The sequence below is a fragment of the Scyliorhinus torazame genome, chromosome 14, assembly GCF_047496885.1.
Source record: "Scyliorhinus torazame isolate Kashiwa2021f chromosome 14, sScyTor2.1, whole genome shotgun sequence".
Lineage (NCBI taxonomy): Eukaryota > Metazoa > Chordata > Chondrichthyes > Carcharhiniformes > Scyliorhinidae > Scyliorhinus > Scyliorhinus torazame.
Window position 1 is genome coordinate 150,346,738 of NC_092720.1, and position 17,803 is coordinate 150,364,540.

At 57.3% G+C, this 17,803-nt stretch overlaps 1 protein-coding gene across 4 annotated transcripts in view; it reads right to left on the reverse strand.

The window, feature by feature from the left end:
- The window catches only part of LOC140390088 (solute carrier organic anion transporter family member 2A1-like), a 626,095-nt gene that overhangs the window by 41,386 nt on the left and 566,906 nt on the right, over positions 1 to 17,803 (reverse strand). For all 4 annotated transcript variants that reach the window (XM_072474991.1, XM_072474992.1, XM_072474989.1 and 1 more), the window contains one exon: positions 6,290 to 6,459. In XM_072474991.1, coding sequence (XP_072331092.1) covers positions 6,290 to 6,459 — 170 coding nt within the window. The remainder of the gene's footprint in view (positions 1 to 6,289; positions 6,460 to 17,803) is intronic.

A 17,803-nucleotide genomic window follows, 5' to 3' on the forward strand; every position in this document is an offset into this window, starting at 1 on the left:
AGGGGGAATATGGGGCAGGGGGGATATGGGGAGGGGGATATGGGGAGGGGGATATGGGGGAGGGGGATATGGGGGAGGGGGGATATGGGGAGGGGGGATATGGGGGAGGGGGGATATGGGGGAGGGGGGATATGGGGGATATGGGGAGGGGGGATATGGCGGAGGGGGGGATATGGGGAGGCTCACCCTGCCTGCTCTGACGAGGTCGTTCACCTTCTTGTGGCACTGGGTGCCTGTCCGTGGTGTCAGGGCCACAGCGGTGACGGCCTCTGCCACTTCCCTCCACAGATGCCGGCTGTGGCGTGGGGCAACTCTGCGGCCGTGCCCGGGATACAGGGCCTCCCTCCTCTGCTCCACCGCGTCCAGGAGCGCCTCCACATCCCGTGACTCGAACCTCGGGGCTGAGCGGCGGCCAGCCATCCAGTTGGGTATTGCGGTCGGGTGTTCCGGTCGGGTGGGGGGGAGCAGCGCGGCTTTATGAGCCGTTACGTCGCTGCTAGCCCGTTTCGGGCCGGAGACTTTCGACCCATTTTTCCGATGTGACGCAAGTCGGATTTGCGTCGTTGTTTGCGCCGATAACGGAGAATTTCGCCCATGGTTTCAGATAGAAATATGTGAACTGCTGGTCAAAGCTAATATTGTTCCAAAAGACTCTTTCATAAGGTCTTTGTAGTGAATAGATCATTGTTAAAAATGTATCAAAAGCAAGGTTAGAGCAAGCACATGGGGCCCGATTCTCCACTCCCACGCCGAAGTGGCCGCGCCGTCGTGAACGCCGTCGAGGTTCACGACGGCGCGGAACGGCCCCGATCCCGACCGATTCAGTGCCCGAGAAAGGGCTAGGATTGGGGCCGCGAGAACCTCGGGGGCGCGTTCCGCGAAGGCCGCGCCGTCACCGTGCGACGCCCGAATGACGCACCGCTGCGTCCTAAATTGCGCGATCCGCGCACAGAGGACCCGGAGGAGAACTGAGGAGATGGCTGAACCCCGAAGAGCCGCACCGAGGTTCTGGGATACGGACCTGGACACCCTGGTGGATGAGGTGGAGCAGAGAAGGGACACCCTCTGCCCAAGACGTGGGCATCGCTAGCCATCCAGCGGTGAGGCACGGTTGGCGGGAGGTGGGCACTGCAGTCAGTGCTGTGGGCAGACCCCCCGGACAGGGGAGCAGTGCCGCAAGAAGCTGCACGACCTCACCCGGGCTGCCAGGGTAAGTGCCATGAGGGTGCCCCCAGGGGGTTGGGCGGGGGGGGGGGGCGTTGGGAGTGTTGGGGCTTCAGGGGCGATGTTGGGGGGGTCAGGGGGCTTGGGGGGTCACGGCGGGTTGGGGGGCGTTGGGAGTGTTGGGGGGGGGACTGGGGCATCAGGGGCGATGTTGGGGGGGGGACAGGGGGTTTGGGGGGGTCACAGTGCCCAACTATCTACTCGACCCACATGAGCCCCGGGACCCCCCTGGAGCGAACCCATGGCGTGCTGTATCCTGAACCAGCAACAATGTTGTCAATATCTGCATGCCCTGATGATACCCGCCTAATGGTGATGCTTTATCCAACCGCCCCCCCCCACACCCCCAGGACAAGACAGCGCATAACCAGCGGGAGCGCATGAGAACCGGAGGGGGTTCTCCGGTCCTGCGCCCCCTAACCATTCACGAGCAGAGGGCCCTGGACCTCGCTGGGGGATCCGCCACCCGGGAGATCGCGCCATGCCAGGTCGGAGGCGCAGAAGCAAGTGAGAGAACCCTGCATGTCCTCTCCACCCCCAACCCGTCATCGCCCCCCTCACACTCTGGCCACTGCACCCCAGATCCCACCCCCCCTCACACTCTGGCCACTGCACCCCAGATCCCATCCCCCTCACACTCTGACCACTGCACCCCAGATCCCATCCCCCTCACACTCTGGCCACTGCACCCCAGATCCCACCCCCCCTCACACTCTGGCCACTGCACCCCAGATCCCACCCCCCCCCTCACACTCTGGCCACTGCACCCCAGATCCCATCCCCCTCACACTCTGACCACTGCACCCCAGATCCCATCCCCCTCACACTCTGACCACTGCACCCCAGATCCCATCCCCCTCACACTCTGACCACTGCACCCCAGATCCCATCCCCCTCACACTCTGGCCACTGCACCCCAGATCCCATCCCCCCTCACACTCTGGCCACTGCACTCCAGATCCCATCCCCCCTCACACTGTGCACCCACCACCACCATACACCCGGGCCACCGTGTCTAACGAACCCCGAATCTTTTATGTTCCCCAGGGCCATCGGCCGAACCTTCAGGGACGTCTCGCCCAGGAAGCAGCGCAACACCACCCACCGCAACGGCACCCAGGGACGCACGGCAGAGGTTGGCAGTTGGTTGGACAGGAGGGCAGATCTCACAGTCTGGGACACAGGACCGGGACGCTGAGACCTCCGGGACAGACATTAGTCAGGGGCACAGGGTGGACAGTAATGCTGAAGCCCACATCATGGCCACACACCCGCTGTATCAAACTGGAGGTCAAGACGACATGGCCCGCATGGAGCTTGCGCCGAGCCATGAGGGGGATCAGTCCACACCAGACTTCTTGACGGATGATGACCTCGAGCTTGCGGCACTGCTGTCTCCCACACCGTTCACCATCGCAGAGACACTCACCTCGGTTGGGCAGATAAGTGATGAGGCTCCCGGGTCACGGTCTGGTGCGCACCCCACAGCCGAGCCGGAACAGCAGCTGGAGTTTGGAGCAGCCGAGGGGCTGGACGGTCGGAGAGCAGCCCAGGCCCAGCAACCAGCTGCCACCCAGACGGTTCCGGGTTCCTGGATGTAATTGACCCACCCGGACAACCGATGCGAATGGACACCCAAGGACTGAGTAACGGGATGAGGGCCATCTTCCAGGACCTGCACACGCAGTTGGAGGAGTCCATCCACGTCCAGGAGCAGGGAGTGGTGCCGCTCATCGCAGCCACCCAGGCCGACACCGCACGGGTGGCGTCCGCGGTGGAGGCAATGGGTGAAGGGGTTTTGGCCATGGGTCAGGTTCTGCAAGGCGTTGGGCTTCATGTGCACGCGTCATCCATGGCCCAGGAGCGGGCTGCCCTCTCACAGGTAGCCATGCGCCAGAGCCAACACGACATTGCCGCCGCTCTCCGGCCCTGGCTGAGTCTCACCATGCCATGGCCCGGTCCCAGCAAGCGATGGCTCAGTCCCAGCAGTCAGTCGCGGAGAGCATAGACCGCCTGGCGCACGTGATGGATGGCATCGCGCACTCACAGGTCGAGATTGCACAGACCTTGGCAGGAATGTGGCACTCCCTGGGCCCCGTCTCGGCGAACATTCGGACCGTGGTCGATACCGCTGCAGGCCTCCAGGACTGGCAGTGCCAGGTGTGCGATGGAGCATGTCTCCGAGCGCATCTCCGTCCCACAGTGAGGCCCGGGGGCCACCGGGCTCCCCGAGGAGGAGGAGGTTCTGGGGCCCGTCCCGGTAGCTCCATTAAGGGACGTCCCGGTACACTCGGCCTTCCCCGTTCCATCCCTGGCGCATCTGGTGGGGAGCGGGCAGGTCAGGGTGGCACCACGCCATCCAGCACGCCCGCAGAGCAGCCTGGCCCATCGAAGCCGGGCCGCCCAAGGAAACGTGTGCCGAAGGGGAGCCATGTCGAAGGGCGTGATTCACAGCAGTCCACCTCCACTCCTGCTGTACCATCTGGGAACACACCTAGACGTAGTGGTAGGGCCAATAAGGCAAAGTCGTTAGGCCCGTAAGAAGTTGGCACGGGTGCAGGGCACAGTTTAGTTGTAGTGGGTCGGGCACCTATGTTCACCACACGAATAAACGCACTGTTAAATTTGACTTGTAAGACTGTGTGCTATGTCCGGTGCCAGGGGGCTCAGGAGGGTGCCCGATTGGCGTTGTGGTATACGAGCTGTTCAAGGTCTGTTCCGGATGTGGTGACCCTTTCCCCCCCCCCCCCCCGCCCCCCCATAATCGGACACCGTTGTCCTCGGTACACCGATGCCAGCCACCCCACGGGCATGTGGTGAAATATCCGTCACGAAGGCTGTGACCACCGGAGTGCATGGTTCAGCTATAGCCATGAGTCAGACCTTGGCTGGCGAATCTGAGCACACAGCTCATCGCAGAGCGGGCTGTCATCGTTCAACATGGCACTGATCACACCCGCTTACACAATCATCACTGTTGTGCAATCCCGTAGTGCCGCAGTGGTAAGGTGATGTTGAATTGTTGCCGTGAACGCGATGCGGGGGTTGTTCGATATAAGGTTTAAGTGTTGATTTATAGGAACGCAATGACGGTAATTAAAAGCAGGAATGATTCACTGTTTGAACTTTATGAGCAAATGAATACGTCGATGTTATGTTATGGTTCAGGTTTATATGTATGCGTGTGAATGATGTTCATGTGTGTTTTTTCAAGTGTTAGATTGATCTTGAATTAAAACATCTTGTCAGGTTCAAAAAAAAGAATTATTCCTAACACAACTGACACAAGAAGATAGGAAAATTCTGAGATCGGAGTGTAAAATCGCGATTATTAAAATAAACGGGTCCCCTGAGAGGTGGTGACGTAATGACGTCCAGTTGAAAACTTTTACTTCAACTCTTTTTTTCAAACAAGCAGAGAATTAACACTTACCTGTTAACAGCTGAAGATGTATTTATATTTTTACAGGAATTGAGAATTACAAATTTTAAGTTTGAATTGTCAGATATGTTCCGATAAAGTAACCCATTTTGCTCCAAGCAGAATAGACTTTTGTGTTTCCTATCCATGTGTTTATCAAGATGCCATTTAACATAACCTGATGCACGTCTGCTTAGCACATCATCGCCACCGGAAGTCAGAAATGACTGGAACGTGCTGCCCACAATGATGTTGGAGGCAGGAAATTAGATAGACATGTGAAAGAAATAAACTTGGATGGTTAAAAGGATTGAATTTTGGATGGGACAGGTTGGATTGTTCTAAAGAGCTGCCATTGAATCAATGTGCTGAATGGTCACCTTCTGTGTCATACTGACTCTATAACTTTTAAGTTGGCAGCAGTGTGCACGAACTACAAGGTGCACTGCATTCACTCACCTCACCCCCCTTTGACAGTACCTTCAAAATGTGTGATCTGCAACACCTAGAAACATAGGAGTAGTGGGTGCAAGAGAACATCACCACCTGCAAGTTCCCCTCTCGGCCACATGCTATTCTTTCTCTCCAACAGCAGTTTAGGTGCACAAACACTATAAAGACTGTCGTGGTTCAAGCAAACCTCTCACTGCCACCTTCTCAAAGGCAATTTGGGGTGAACAATAAATGGTGGTCTTCCCAAAGACACTCACATCATGTGAACCAATTTCAATAAGGTAATGGGGAGTCCACACTGAGTAAAGCAAAGAACTTACAATACACAGTTCCCGGTAGATCTCCACCAGGTCTCTTTATGGTGGGTATCTTACCGGCCAAACTTTTAAACATTGATTAATTAGAGCTCTTCCAGTCCTAGGAGCGAGCTCGTACTCTGCCAAGACGGGGAAGACAATAATTCCCATCCCATAGATCCTGTGCAGGATATCGCATCAATTTCTAAAAATGCCCCGAATACCATAGAGAGATTTGAACTCATGGGCGGGATTCTTCGTCCCGCCGCACCCGCTTTCTGGTGTGGCGCTCCCCCATCAACAGGGGATCCTCCATCCCGGCAGCCAGCCAACAGTGTTTCCCACTGTGGGCACCCCTATGCCATTGGTAAATCTGTGGGCGTGAGTGCACTGCCAGCGAATTTGAGGATCCCGCCGACAGAGAATCCAGCCCCATGCCTCCAGAGCCATAACGTATGTATCGAGATTACTAGACTTACAACATTTCCACTATGCTACCATCCAGTAGTGTTCAGGTGCCTTCCTTCCATCTAATTTAACTGACAACAGGTTACTCATTGTCCAAAAGAAGGAAACAGAAGGAGCAACTCAATGTGAAGTACATCTCATAAATGAGAGTATCAATTTCTTCAACCTCAGTCACATCATTATCCTCCCATGAAATGAGCAGTACCTGGCATTAATTAGATTGTTAGCAAAGAGACCACATATTGCATGTCTTGACTTATTAATGTAGTTAAATGTCTGCGGGTGCTTCGCAGAAGTGTAATCAGATCAAAATTTACTTTGAGCCAAAGAAGACGCTGTTAGTATAGGGGTGCTTTGTCCAAGAGCTAGATTTAAAGAGGAAATATTGGACACAAAGGGAAATACAAGCACAGCTCTAAGCACTTACCGCAAAACTGTCATGTAGAGAGGGTTGTGGGAAAGGGCGGCTACCATTCCAATGAAAGAGATGCTAAAGACCATTGAAAAAAGAAGGTGGGAACAGTTGACTTTGCAATGTCCAGGATGAGCGTATTCTTCATTGTTAGATGTCTGAATGCAGCTACAGTTATTGTACGCCTGGATCACAAGGAAGAAGACATGAGTGGATCTTCAACAACTGCTTGAACATAAAAGCAAAGCCAAGAAATATTCACATTTTTCCTACTCCTGTCGGAGTAGGTCGGAGAATAGCCGGGGGTAGGTGTGAATCCCGCCCCTTCAGACTGCCGAATTCACCGGACCCAAAAAATCACGCTGACGCGAATCGCGCCGCCCGCCTCGGATAATGAACTGGACCGGCACGACGCTATGGGCCCCGGGGCCACCTGTATTCTCCCAGCTGGTGGGCCAGGGTCACGTCGGCGTAAATTAAACCACCTATTTAACGGCGTCAACCAGTTGTGATGGTTGACGCCGGCCAGTGCAGAGGTAGGTCTCGGCGTGGGGTGGCCGCAGGAAAAGTTGGTGGGGAGGGGGGGGGTTGTGGAGTGGGGGGGGTGGTGGAGTGGGGGGGTGTGTGGAGTGGGAGGGATGTGGAGTGGGGAGGTGTGTGTGTGGAGTGGGGGGGATGGAGTGGAGGGGGTGTGGAGTGGAGGGGGTGTGGAGTGGAGGGGGTGTGAAGTGGAGGGGGTGTGTGGAGTGGGTGGGGAGTGGAGAGTGGGGGGTGGGTGTGTAGAGTGGAGGGTGGATGTGTAGAGTGGGGGGTGTAGAGTGGGGGGGGTGGCGTGGGGGCGGGGTGTGGAGTGGGGGGCGGGGGTGGAGTGGGGGGTGTGTGGAGTGGGGGAAGTGGAGGGGAGGTGGAGAGGTGGAGGGGGGGACGAGTGCCGGGGAGGGGGCTGGGCGAGTGCCCGTGAGGAGAGGGCGAGTGCCGGGGAGGAGAGGGCGAGTGACGGGATGGAGAGGGCGAGTGCCGGGGAGGAGAGGGCGAGTGCTGGGAAGGAGAGGGCGGGTGCCGGGGAGGAGAGGGCGAGTGCCGGGATGGAGAGGGCGAGTGCCGGGGAGGAGAGGGCGAGTGCCGGGGAGGAGAGGGCGAGTGCCGGGATGGAGAGGGCAAGTGCCGGGGAAGGGGGCGAGTGCCGGGGAACGGGGCGAGTGCCGGGGAAGGGGGCGAGTGCCGGGGAAGAGAGAATGGGTACCGGGGAGGGGGGTGGGCGAGTGCCGTGGAGGAGAGGGCGAGTGCCGGAAAGGGGGGTGGGCGGGTGCCAGAGAGGAGAGGACGAGTGCCCGGGAGGGGGGTGGGCGAGTGCCGGAGAGGAGATGACGAGTGCCGGGCAATGATGACATGTCGTCTATCCCCCCCACCCCCACCCTCCACCCCCTGCTGGCCGTTATGTTTGGTGATCACCCAGCGATGTTGGCCGCACTTCTACATGTTGCCCTGGGGGAGGAGGCGGAGGCTGCCGCGGAGGAGCGTGCTGCAGGGAGGCAGGTGGCAGGCGCCCAGGCTGGAGGGCCGCCTGCACAACAGGACGAGGAGGAGCACGAGGAGGAGGAGGAGGTGGTGCCACGGCGACGGAGACGCCCGATGAGGCCCCGTGTGTACCGGCCCCACTGGTCGTACCAGGACCTCATGGACCGGGCATGCAGGAGGAGACTCCAGATAAGCCAGAAAACTGTCGCCCATATCTGCCACCTGATGGCACACCTGGCACCGCATGGCACTGGGGGACGACATCCTCTCCACATGGGCGTCAAGGTTATGGTGGCCCTGAACTTTTGTGCCACAGGGTCGTTCCAGGCACCAAGTGGGGACCTGTCCGGCATCTCGCAGGCATCGGTGCACCGGTGCATCCGTGCAGTGACAGACGCCCTGTATGCCATTGCGGACCGCTACATCCAGTTCCCTGTGGTCCGGGCTAGCCAGGATGCCCGGGCAGCGGGCTTTGCTGCAGTGGCCGGGGTGCCCATGGTCCAGGGCGCAATCGATGGGATGCACGTCGCCGTGCGGCTACCTGCAGATAACAGGGCCGTGTTCACGAATAGGAATGGGACCTATTCCATGAACATTCAGGTGGTCTGCGACCACCGCATGATGAACCTGCACGTCTCCGCCCAGTACCCGGGCAGTGTACATGACTCATTCATATTGGCGCAATCTTTCATCCCCACCATGTTCGAGGGATGCCCACCCCCCCCCCCTCCCCCGGCTGAGGGGCTGGTTGCTGGGCGACAGGGATTACCCGTTGCGGTCGTGGCTGATGACGCCTATATGGAAGCCACAGGCTGACGCAGAGAACCGCTACAACGATGCCCATGCAGCGACCAGGGGTGTGATGGAGAGGTGCTTTGGGCTGCTGAAGATGCGCTTCAGGTGCCTGGACAGTTCTGGAGGGGCCCTGCAGTATCCGTCAGATAGGGTCGGCCGCATCTTTGTGGTCTGCTGCGTCCTGCACAACATAGCCCAGCAGAGGGGCGATGTGATGCAGGCAGAGGAGGGGGACGTGGAGGAGCAGCAAGATAAGGCGCAGAGCTCCCCAGATGAGGATGGGGGAATTGGTCAGGACTGTAGGGCTGGACATGGACGGGAGGCTGCCCACTGTTACCGGCTGTGCCAACGGGCACGGGACAGGCTGATAGCTGCCCGGTTCACTGACTAGGGGGGCGTGGGAATCGCCGAATATGAGCACAGACTGCACACCATGGCACCAGCCGACCACCCTCACCCCCCTCCACACACCCACCACCAACCACCCTCACTGCACCCGCATGCATACCACCCCTCCATTGCACATCCAGCAGTGGCACAACGGGCCGGGCTTACACGGTCGCCGGTGGAAGCGTGTCTATTGCAGGCCATGGAGAATGTTGACAACCCGCTCTGGGTTGAGCTCTGGGCTCTACATCGTTGGACAATGCCTGACCCATGACCACAGTACCATCCTCCACCCGGACCGTCCCTGCATGCGGCCGTGACACTGCAGCGCACGGTCCCGTTGTCTGCCCGGGGGATGGCGAGTGCGACCGGGGGGGGGGGGCACACTCGTCTGAGGCCGGTGTTCTATCACCCCTCACACACACACTGGCGCTCACCTCACACCACACCCCTGCACGCATCGGACAGAGCACAAAGGCAGCTTCTGTAGGTGTGAAAATGAATTTAATAACAAACAGTTCATACACGTGCCCTAGTTCCTATAACTAATCTGTGCCTTGCACCCGCACCCGTGTCTAATTGTTTGGCCTTACGGGCCCTTTGACTATGTCTAGGTGGTTCCCCAGACGGTACAGCAGAACTGGAGGTGGACTCCTGTGATTCCTGCCCTGTGACTCGGGATCCCTTTGACGGCTGTTTCCTGGGGCGGCCTGGCCTAGATGGGCCAGGCTGCGGCTCGGACGACTGGGATGGGGAGCTGACAGCCTGTCCTGCCCGTTGCCGACCAGATGCACATCAGACGGAAGGGGGCGAGTCCGAGGTGTCGCGGTTTTCCGGGACCTCCCCTACAGGGGGACCCGGAACGGGCCTCAGCAACTCCTCCTCCCTCGGGGTGCTTGATAGCCCCCAGACCTCTACATGGGTTGGGGATGCGAACGGACCAACCATTTGATGCCCCCCCGACACCGGGCGCTGCCACTCCTGGAGGCCCACCCTGGTATCAACAAGGGTCTGCAAGTTTGCAGCCATGGAGCTCAGGCCCGGCCAGCACCAGCGATTGCCTGCTGAGACTGGGCCACTGCCTGCAGAGACTGGGCCATTGCCTGCAGAGACTGGGCCATTGCCTGCTGAGACTGGGCTAGGGCGTTGAGCGCTTCTGCTATCTTCTGCTGGCTCATGGCTTCCTGTGAGAGGGCAGCCATGTTCTGGGCCACAGACGCCGCATGCATGGAAAGCCCCAGGCCTTGCATACTGCTCCCCATGTCTGACACCGTCACCTTACGGTTTCGGCCTGGGTGGCACATATGACCGGCACCTCTCCCTGTTTCTGCACGCGGGTGGACTCTTCCACCTTCGTCTGCAGCTGCTGCTTCCACCTGCTGTACCGGGACGGCTATGTTGTGCGCACCAGTTAGTGTATCAGATGCCTCATCACTAAAGTGCCCAACCGAGGTGAGTGTCTCTGCAATGGTGGAGGGTGTAGGAGATAGCAGTGGCGTAGTGTCGTGCTCCTCATCCGACCCAAAGTCCATGGTCCCCTGGAGTGGTGGTTCTTGTCCACCCTTCCCTATGCATCAGTGTCCTGTGCGTCAGTGTCCAGGGTAGGTGTGTCCAGGGTAGGTGTGTCCAGGGTAGGTGTGTCCAGGGTAGGTGTGTCCAGGGTAGGTGCGTCCAGGGTAGGTGCGTCCTGGGTAGGTGCGTCCTGGGTAGGTGCGTCCTGGGAAGGTGCGTCCTGGGAAGGTGCGTCCTGGGTCGGTGCGTCCTGGGTCGGTGCGTCCTGGGTCGGTGCGTCCTGGGTCGGTGCGTCCTGGGTCGGTGCGTCCTGGGTCGGTGCGTCCTGGGTCGGTGCGTCCTGGGTCGGTGCGTCCTGGGTCGGTGCGTCCTGGGTCGGTGCGTCCTGGGTCGGTGCGTCCTGGGTCGGTGCGTCCTGGGTCGGTGCGTCCTGGGTCGGTGCGTCCTGGGTCGGTGCGTCCTGGGTCGGTGCGTCCTGGGTCGGTGCGTCCAGGGTCGGTGCGTCCAGGGTCGGTGCGTCCAGGGTCGGTGCGTCCAGGGTCGGTGCGTCCAGGGTCGGTGCGTCCAGGGTCGGTGCGTCCAGGGTCGGTGCGTCCAGGGTCGGTGCGTCCAGGGTCGGTGCGTCCAGGGTCGGTGCGTCCTGGGTCGGTGCGTCCTGGGTCGGTGCGTCCTGGGTCGGTGCGTCCAGGGTCGGTGCGTCCAGGGTCGGTGCGTCCTGGGTCGGTGCGTCCAGGGTCGGTGCGTCCAGGGTCGGTGCGTCCAGGGTCGGTGCGTCCAGGGTCGGTGCGTCCTGGGTCGGTGCGTCCTGGGTCGGTGCGTCCTGGGTCGGTGCGTCCTGGGTCGGTGCGTCCAGGGTCGGTGCGTCCAGGGTCGGTGCGTCCAGGGTCGGTGCGTCCAGGGTCGGTGCGTCCAGGGTCGGTGCGTCCAGGGTCGGAAATGGGTCGGAATGGAAAACAATGATGTCAGTCTTCCCAATATTTAAGTGGAGGAATTCTGTGATCATTGGATGTTGGATAAGGTGTTCAATAAAGAATCTGGGGCGTCATTCTCCGAACCCCCCAGCAGGTCGGAGAATGGCCGTTGGCCGCCGTGAATCCCGCCCCCGCCGGTTGCCGAAGTCACTGGTACCGGAGATTGGGCAGGGGCGGGAATCGGGACGCGACAGTTGGCGGGCCCCCCCGCTCGATTCTCCGGCCTGGATGGGCCGAAGTCCCGCCGAGAAATTGCCTGTCCCGCCGGCGTAAATTAGAGTTGCTATTTACCGGCGGGACAAGGCGGTGTGGGCGGGCTCCGGGGTCCTGGGGGCGATCTGACCCCGGGGGGTGCCCCCACGGTGGCCTGGCCCGCGATCAGGGCCCATCGAGCCGCGGGCGGGCCTGTGCCATGGGGGCACTCTTTCCCTTCCGCCTCCGCAACGGCCTCCACCATGGCGGAGGCGGAAGAGACTCTCCCCACTGCGCATGCGCGGGAAACTGTCAGCGGCCGCTGACACTCCTGTGCATGCGCCGCCCCGAGATGTCATTTCCGTGCCAGCTGGCGGGGCAACAAACGCCGTTTCCGCCAGCTGGCGGGGCGGAAATCCCTCCGGCGCCGGCCTAGCCCCTCAATGTCGGGGCTCAGCCCCCAAAGATGCGGAGCATTCCGCACCTTTGGGGCAGCGCGATGCCCGTCTGATTGGCGCCATTTTGGGCGGCAGTCGGCGGACATCGCGCCGTTTGGGGAGAATTTCGCCCCTGATAATTTAGCAACATTGGAAGAGTCGATAAGCTTGGTGGTGAGGTAGAGGAGGGCAAAAAGTAATACAGTGGTGAGGAAAACAAAGGTGGTTTGAAGGGATTTATATTGGTAAATATTAGAAATAAGATATAGCTTTAAGTTGGTTTAATTTGATGCATAAGGAAGCATCGATCAATTGATGCTGGACAAAGTTTTTTACATGTGTGGGGGAGGGTAAGTTCCAAATGTTCGTAGAGAAGGTTACGGTGTTAAACACTAAATAAATTGCAGAAGCATTTTGTCATTGCTTAGCAACTTAGACCCTTTGAAGGTAGAAATGCTTTTTAAATTTAGTTTGAGCTGAATTTGTTTGCAGTTGAAGATAGGACACTAGGGGAATAAACAACTCTCAATGCTGCCAGGAAAAGACATGCTGGAGAGGACAAGGGAGACAGACGTCCCAAGGAAACAGATACAGTCCAGATAACCAGGGAATTGGGGCAGAAAGAATGTCTAAAGAAGACTGAAGTTAAGAAAATAGAGACCAAAGTTTAGTTCAGGGGAATTCAAAGGAAAAGCAGATGAAGTGTTCTCATTAAAGAGATATTTGTAGTAACTAGAATTAAAAGAGAAAAGAAGAAAAGTTAATACAGTCTAGCAATCAATTGTTAAAGCAATTGTGAACAATTGGTGCAATAGTCAAGCAGAAATCCAGAAGGGTGTGTTGTAAAACCTGGATGCTGGATTGCATATTATGGAGGGGAAGGTTTGTTTGAAAGCGCAGTTTGGAAAACCTGGGGTGAATCGTTAAATCCAAACTACGGAGAGAAAGCATTGTTTAAAAGGAGATTTGAAAATGTGGCTTTTTGAAAGCGGAATTTAAAATCACCAGTCAGAGTTCAGTGAGAAAAGTCAGCTCTCGATGTAAGCATCATTTGGAACAAATTTCAGGAAAAATCCATAGACATTCAGAGTAGAGAGTGGATGTGACCACAGCCAATTTGTGTGTTTAAAGGGACCTGCGTTAACCTTAAAAGCTGTTTCATTGCTTACGAATCATAGAATTCTACAGTGCAGTAGGAGGCAATTTGGCCCATCAAGTCTGCACTGACCCTCTGAAAGCACACCCTACCTAGACTCACTTCACCACCCTAGTTTCCCTGTAATCCCATGATCCCACCTAATCTGCACATTTTTGGACATTAAGGGGCAATTTAGCGTGGCCAATCCATCTAAGCTGCACATCATTGTAGGAGGAACCAGAGCACCCAGAAGAACCATGCGGTACCATGTCAAAGACATGGGGAGAAAGTGCAAACTCCACACAGACAGTCCTCCAAGGCTGGAATTGAGCCTGGTTCCCTGGTCCGGTGAGGCAGCAGCGATAACCACTATGCCTCTGTGCCATTCTTGCATTTTTGCATGTGCATATTTGTGAAGCTAAAAATAGAATAGATAAGACTAGAATAGAATCCCTACAGTGCAGGAGGCCATTCGGCCGATCGAGTCTGCACCAACCAACAGCACCCTACCCAGGTCCACTCACCCATCCTCCCTGCCTTATCCCTGTAACCCCATAACCTAACATGCTCATCCCTGGAGGCAAAGGCCAATTTATCATGGCCAATTCACCTAACGCGCACATCTTTGGACTGTAGGAGGAAACCAGAGTACCCAGAAGAAACCCACACAGACATAGGGAGAACATACAAACTCCACACAGACAGTGACGCAAGGCTAGAATTGTACCCGGCTCCCTGGCGCTGTGCGGCAGCAGTGTTTAAAAAATATATATTTTTAGCCAATTTTCAACAACCCCCCCCTTACAGAAAGAAGAAAATACACAGATCAGCATCTTACACTTATATCAAGAATTTCCCCAATGTACAAACCCCCCCCAAGAAACAATAATAAACACATACCTGAACCCCCCCCCTTCCCACCCTGGGTTGCTGTTGCTGCTGACCACCTCCTAACGTTCTGCTAGAAAGTCCAAGAACGGTTGCCACTGCCTGAAGAACCCTTGCACAGACCCTCGCAAGACAAACTTTACCTTCTCCAATTTAATGAACCCTGCCATGTCGCTGATCCAGGCGTCTACGGTTGGGGGCCTCGCATCCTTCCAGAATCCTAGCAGAATCCTCCGCCAGGCTACCAGGGACGCAAAGGCCAGAATACCGGCCTCTTTCGCCTCCTGCACTCCCGGGTTGTCTGATTCCCTAAATAATGCTAGCCCCCAGCTCGGCTTGACCCGGGTGTTCACCACCTTATAGACACAGTTCTCGCAAAGCCCCTCCAAAACCCATCCAGTGCTGGACACGCCCAGAACATATGGGCGTGGTTTGCTGGGCTCCCCGAGCACCGCACACACCTGTCCTCTACCCCAAAAAACCTACTCAACCTCGCCCCTGTCATATGCGTTCTGTGAAGAACCTTAAATTGTATCAGGCTAAGGCTGGCACAAGAGGAGGAAGAATTAATGCTACCCAGGGCATCAGCCCACAGACCCTCATCTATCTCCTCCCCGAGCTCCTCCTCCCATTTACCCTTTAGCTTCTCCACCGAGGTCTCCTCCTCTTCCTGCAGAACGCCGAGACCTTGCCTTCTCCAACCCACACCCCCGAGAGCACCCTATCTTGAATCTTACGTTCTGGAAGCAGCGGAAATTCCCTCATCTGCCGTCTCATGAACGCCCTCACCTGCATGTACCTGAAGGCGTTTCCGGGGGGCAGCCCAAATTTCTCCTCCAGCGCCCCAAGGCTCGCAAACGTCCCATCTATAAACAGGTCCCCCATTCTTTTAATTCCTGCCCGATGCCAGCACAGAAACCCTCCATCCATTCTCCCCGAGACGAACCGATGGTTCTCTCGGATCGGGGACCAAATCGAGGCCTCTACCTCACCCCTGTGGCGCCTCCACTGCCCCCAAGTTTTCAGAGTTGCCGCCATCACCGGGCTCGTGGTGTACCTTGTCGGCGGGAGCGGCAACTGTGCCGTCACCAGTGCTCTCAGACTCGTGCCCACACAGGACTCCATCTCCAGCCTCTTCCACGCCGCCCCCTCTCACTCCATTACCCACTTACGGATCATCGCCACATTGGCAGCCCAGTAGTACCCACATAGATTGGGCAACGCTAGCCCTCCTCTGTCCCTGCTACGCTCCAGAAACACTTTTTTTACCCTTGGGGTCTTATTCGCCCACACAAATCCCATGATGCTTCTGCTGACCCATTTAAAAAAGGCATTAGGGATCAGGATGGGAAGGCACTGGAACACAAAGAGGAACCTCAGAAGGACCGTCATTTTCACCGACTGCACACTACCCGCCAACGACAGTGGCAACATATCCCACCTTTTAAACTCCTCCTCCATCTGCTCCACCAGCCGCATCCCCAAGATCCCCAGGTACCAAAAGCTCCTTTCCGCCTTCTTCAACGGAAGCTCGTCTATCTCCCTTCCCTGGTCCCCTGGGTGTATCACAAAGAGCTCACTCTTCCCTACGTTGAGCTTATATCCGGAAAAGTCCCCGAACTCCCTGAGGATCCGCATAACCTCCGGCATCCCCTCCACTGGGTCCGCCACATACAATAACAGGTCATCGGCATACAGCGACACCCGGTGTTCCTCTTCCCCCACCCCACCCCCCCGAACCAGTCCCCTCCAGTGGACTCCCTCAGTGCCGTGGCCAAAGGCTCAATTGCCAATGTGAACAACAAGGGGGATAGGGGACACCCCTGCCTCGTCCCCCGGTACAGCCAAAAGTATTCCGACCTCCGCCGGTTCGTGGCCACACTCGCCACCGGGGCTTCATAAAGTAGCCTAACCCAACTGATAAACCCCTCCCCGAACCCAAACCTCCTCAGCACTTCCCAAAGATACTCCCACTCTACCCCATCGAAGGCCTTCTCTGCGTCTATAGCCACCACTAGCTCCGCTTCCCCCTCCACTGCAAGCATCATAATTACATTGAGGAGCCTCCGCACATTGGTGTTCAACTGCCTACCTGTCTGGTCCTTGTGAATCATCCCCGGGACACAGTCCTCAATTCTGGTAGCCAGCACCTTCGCCAACAACTTTGCGTCCACATTGAGGAGCGAGATCGGCCTGTACGACCCACACTGTAATGGGTCCTTGTCCCGCTTCAGGATCAGCGAGATCAGCGCCCTGGACATTGTCGGGGGCAGGGCCCACCCCCCTCCCTCGCCTCATTGAAAATCCTCACTAGTAGTGTGCCCAACAGGTCCATGTACTTCTGATAGAATTCCACCGAGAACCCATCGGCCCCGGGGCCTTCCCTGCCTGCATGCTCCCCAACCCCTTAACCAGCTCCTCCAGCCCAATCGGTGCCGTTAGCCCAACCACCTGCTCCTCCTCCACCCTCGGGAACCTCAGCCGATCCAAAAATAGAGCCCCTTCGGGGGCTCAGACCTATACAGCTCCTCATAAAAGTCCCTGAATACCCCATTTATTCCCACCGCACTCCGCACCATGTTCCCCCCTCTATCCCTAACTCCCCAATCTCCCTCGCTGCCTCCCGCTTCCGAAGCTGATGTGCCAACATCCGTCTCGCCTTCTCCCCATACTTGTATACCGCCCCTTGCGCTTTCCTCCACTGCACCTCTGCCTTACTGGTAATCAACAGGTCGAATTCGGCCTGGAGGCTTCGTCGCTCCTTGAGTAATCCCTCCTCGGTCACCTCTGCATACCTCCTATCCACCCTTAATATCTCCACCAATCTCTCCCTCTCTCTCCTCTCCTTTCTCTCGTTATGGGCCCTAGTGGAGATTAGCTCTCCCCTGACCACTGCCTTCAGCGCCTCCCAGACACCCCCACCTGCACCTCCCCATTGTCGTTAGGCTCCACATATCTTTCAATGCCCCCCCGGATCCGCCCGCTCACCTCCTCATCCGCCAACAGTCCCACATCGAGGCCCCACAGCGGGCGCTGATCCCCCTCTTTCCCCCAACTCCAGCTCCACCCAATGCGGGGCATGATCTGAGAGAGCTATGGCCGAATATTCCGTGCCCGCCACTCTCGGGATTAGTGCCTACACATAGTGAAGAAATCTATCCGAGAGTCGGCTTTATGGACGTGGGAAAGAAAGGAAAATTCCCTGGCCAACGGCCTGGCAAACCTCCATGGGTCCACTCTCCCATCTGGTCCATAAACACCTTGGCCGCTGTCGGATTCTTACCCATCCTGGACCTGGAGCGTTCCAATGCTGGGTCCAACACCGTGTTGCAGTCCCCCCCATTATCAAGCTCCCTGTCTCCAGGTCCGGAATCCGACACAACATGCGCCTCATGAATCCGGCATCGTCCCAATTCGGGGCGTATACATTCACTAGTATAACCCGTACCCCCTGCAGCTTACCACTCACCATCGTGGACCGACCTCCATTATCTGCCACGATGTTCAGCGCCTCAAACGACACCCGCTTCCCCACCAAGATTGCCACCCCTCGATTCTTTGCGTCCAACCCCGAGTGGAAAACCTGCCCGGCCCACCCCTTTCTCAGCCTAACCTGATCTGTCACCTTCCAATGCGTCTGCTGGAGCATAACCACATCTGCCTTCAGTCCCTTCAGGTGCGCGAACACACG